General features: G+C 59.3%; 1 protein-coding gene across 1 annotated transcript in view; it reads right to left on the bottom strand.

Annotated features, from left to right (window-relative positions):
• Positions 1 to 646, bottom strand: part of EFS (embryonal Fyn-associated substrate) — a 7,078-nt gene that overhangs the window by 1,519 nt on the left and 4,913 nt on the right. Inside the window, 2 exon segments of the mRNA XM_006913585.3 lie at positions 106 to 195; positions 580 to 646. The exon segment at positions 580 to 646 is cut by the window's right edge and continues 26 nt beyond it. Coding sequence (XP_006913647.1) covers positions 106 to 195; positions 580 to 646 — 157 coding nt within the window.

Below are 646 nucleotides of genomic sequence, written 5' to 3'. Positions count from 1 at the left end.
CCATTTCACTGAACTTTCACCCCATCCTAATCTAGTTCTCTCAATGGTTCAGTTGCTCCTCTTTCCCCAGCCCCACCCCTTTTCTAGCATCACCCCTTGCGTTACCTGCTGCTCCAGTGGGCCCCTCTCCTGCAGTTCAGGATCCCCTGGGAAGGCCTTATCCAGGGGCCTAGATCCCTGAGCTTTATCCATGCCCTGCAGGAAGGGGTCAGTATCTCAGTGCAGGGGTGGGGGAACAGAGTAGGGTGGCCTCCCTGGTCTTCCTGGCCCTCCCCACACCCTCTCCGTTCCTGAGGTCTCTCCTGCCATCAGAGGTTGCAGTCCCTGGACTCCAGGTCTGGGAGAGCTCTGGTGGCAAGTCCGAGGGCTCAGGAACTCCAGCCTGGGTTTAGGGGGAGGAATGTGCACTGGTACAAGTGGTGTGGCCAAGTGCTTGGGTCCCAGGCCAGAGGGTGCAGGGCCAGTGGAGGGGAAGGAAGGACGAGAAGGAGGGTCTTCATCTGGGGCCCAGGCCTCCTTGATCCACCCCCTGGTTCTCCAAGGGACATTTCGGGTGGGGCTGGCTGGAGGAGAGCTCACCTTTAGGTGGACGTAGTCATACTCCTCGGTCATCGGGATGCCCTCATACTCATTGTGGTGTCCTGCT

Source organism: Pteropus alecto, unplaced genomic scaffold, assembly GCF_000325575.1.
Source record: "Pteropus alecto unplaced genomic scaffold, ASM32557v1 scaffold335, whole genome shotgun sequence".
NCBI lineage: Eukaryota > Metazoa > Chordata > Mammalia > Chiroptera > Pteropodidae > Pteropus > Pteropus alecto.
The sequence above is the reverse complement of the archived record's forward strand: the minus strand, read 5'-3'. Positions and strand labels throughout refer to the sequence as shown.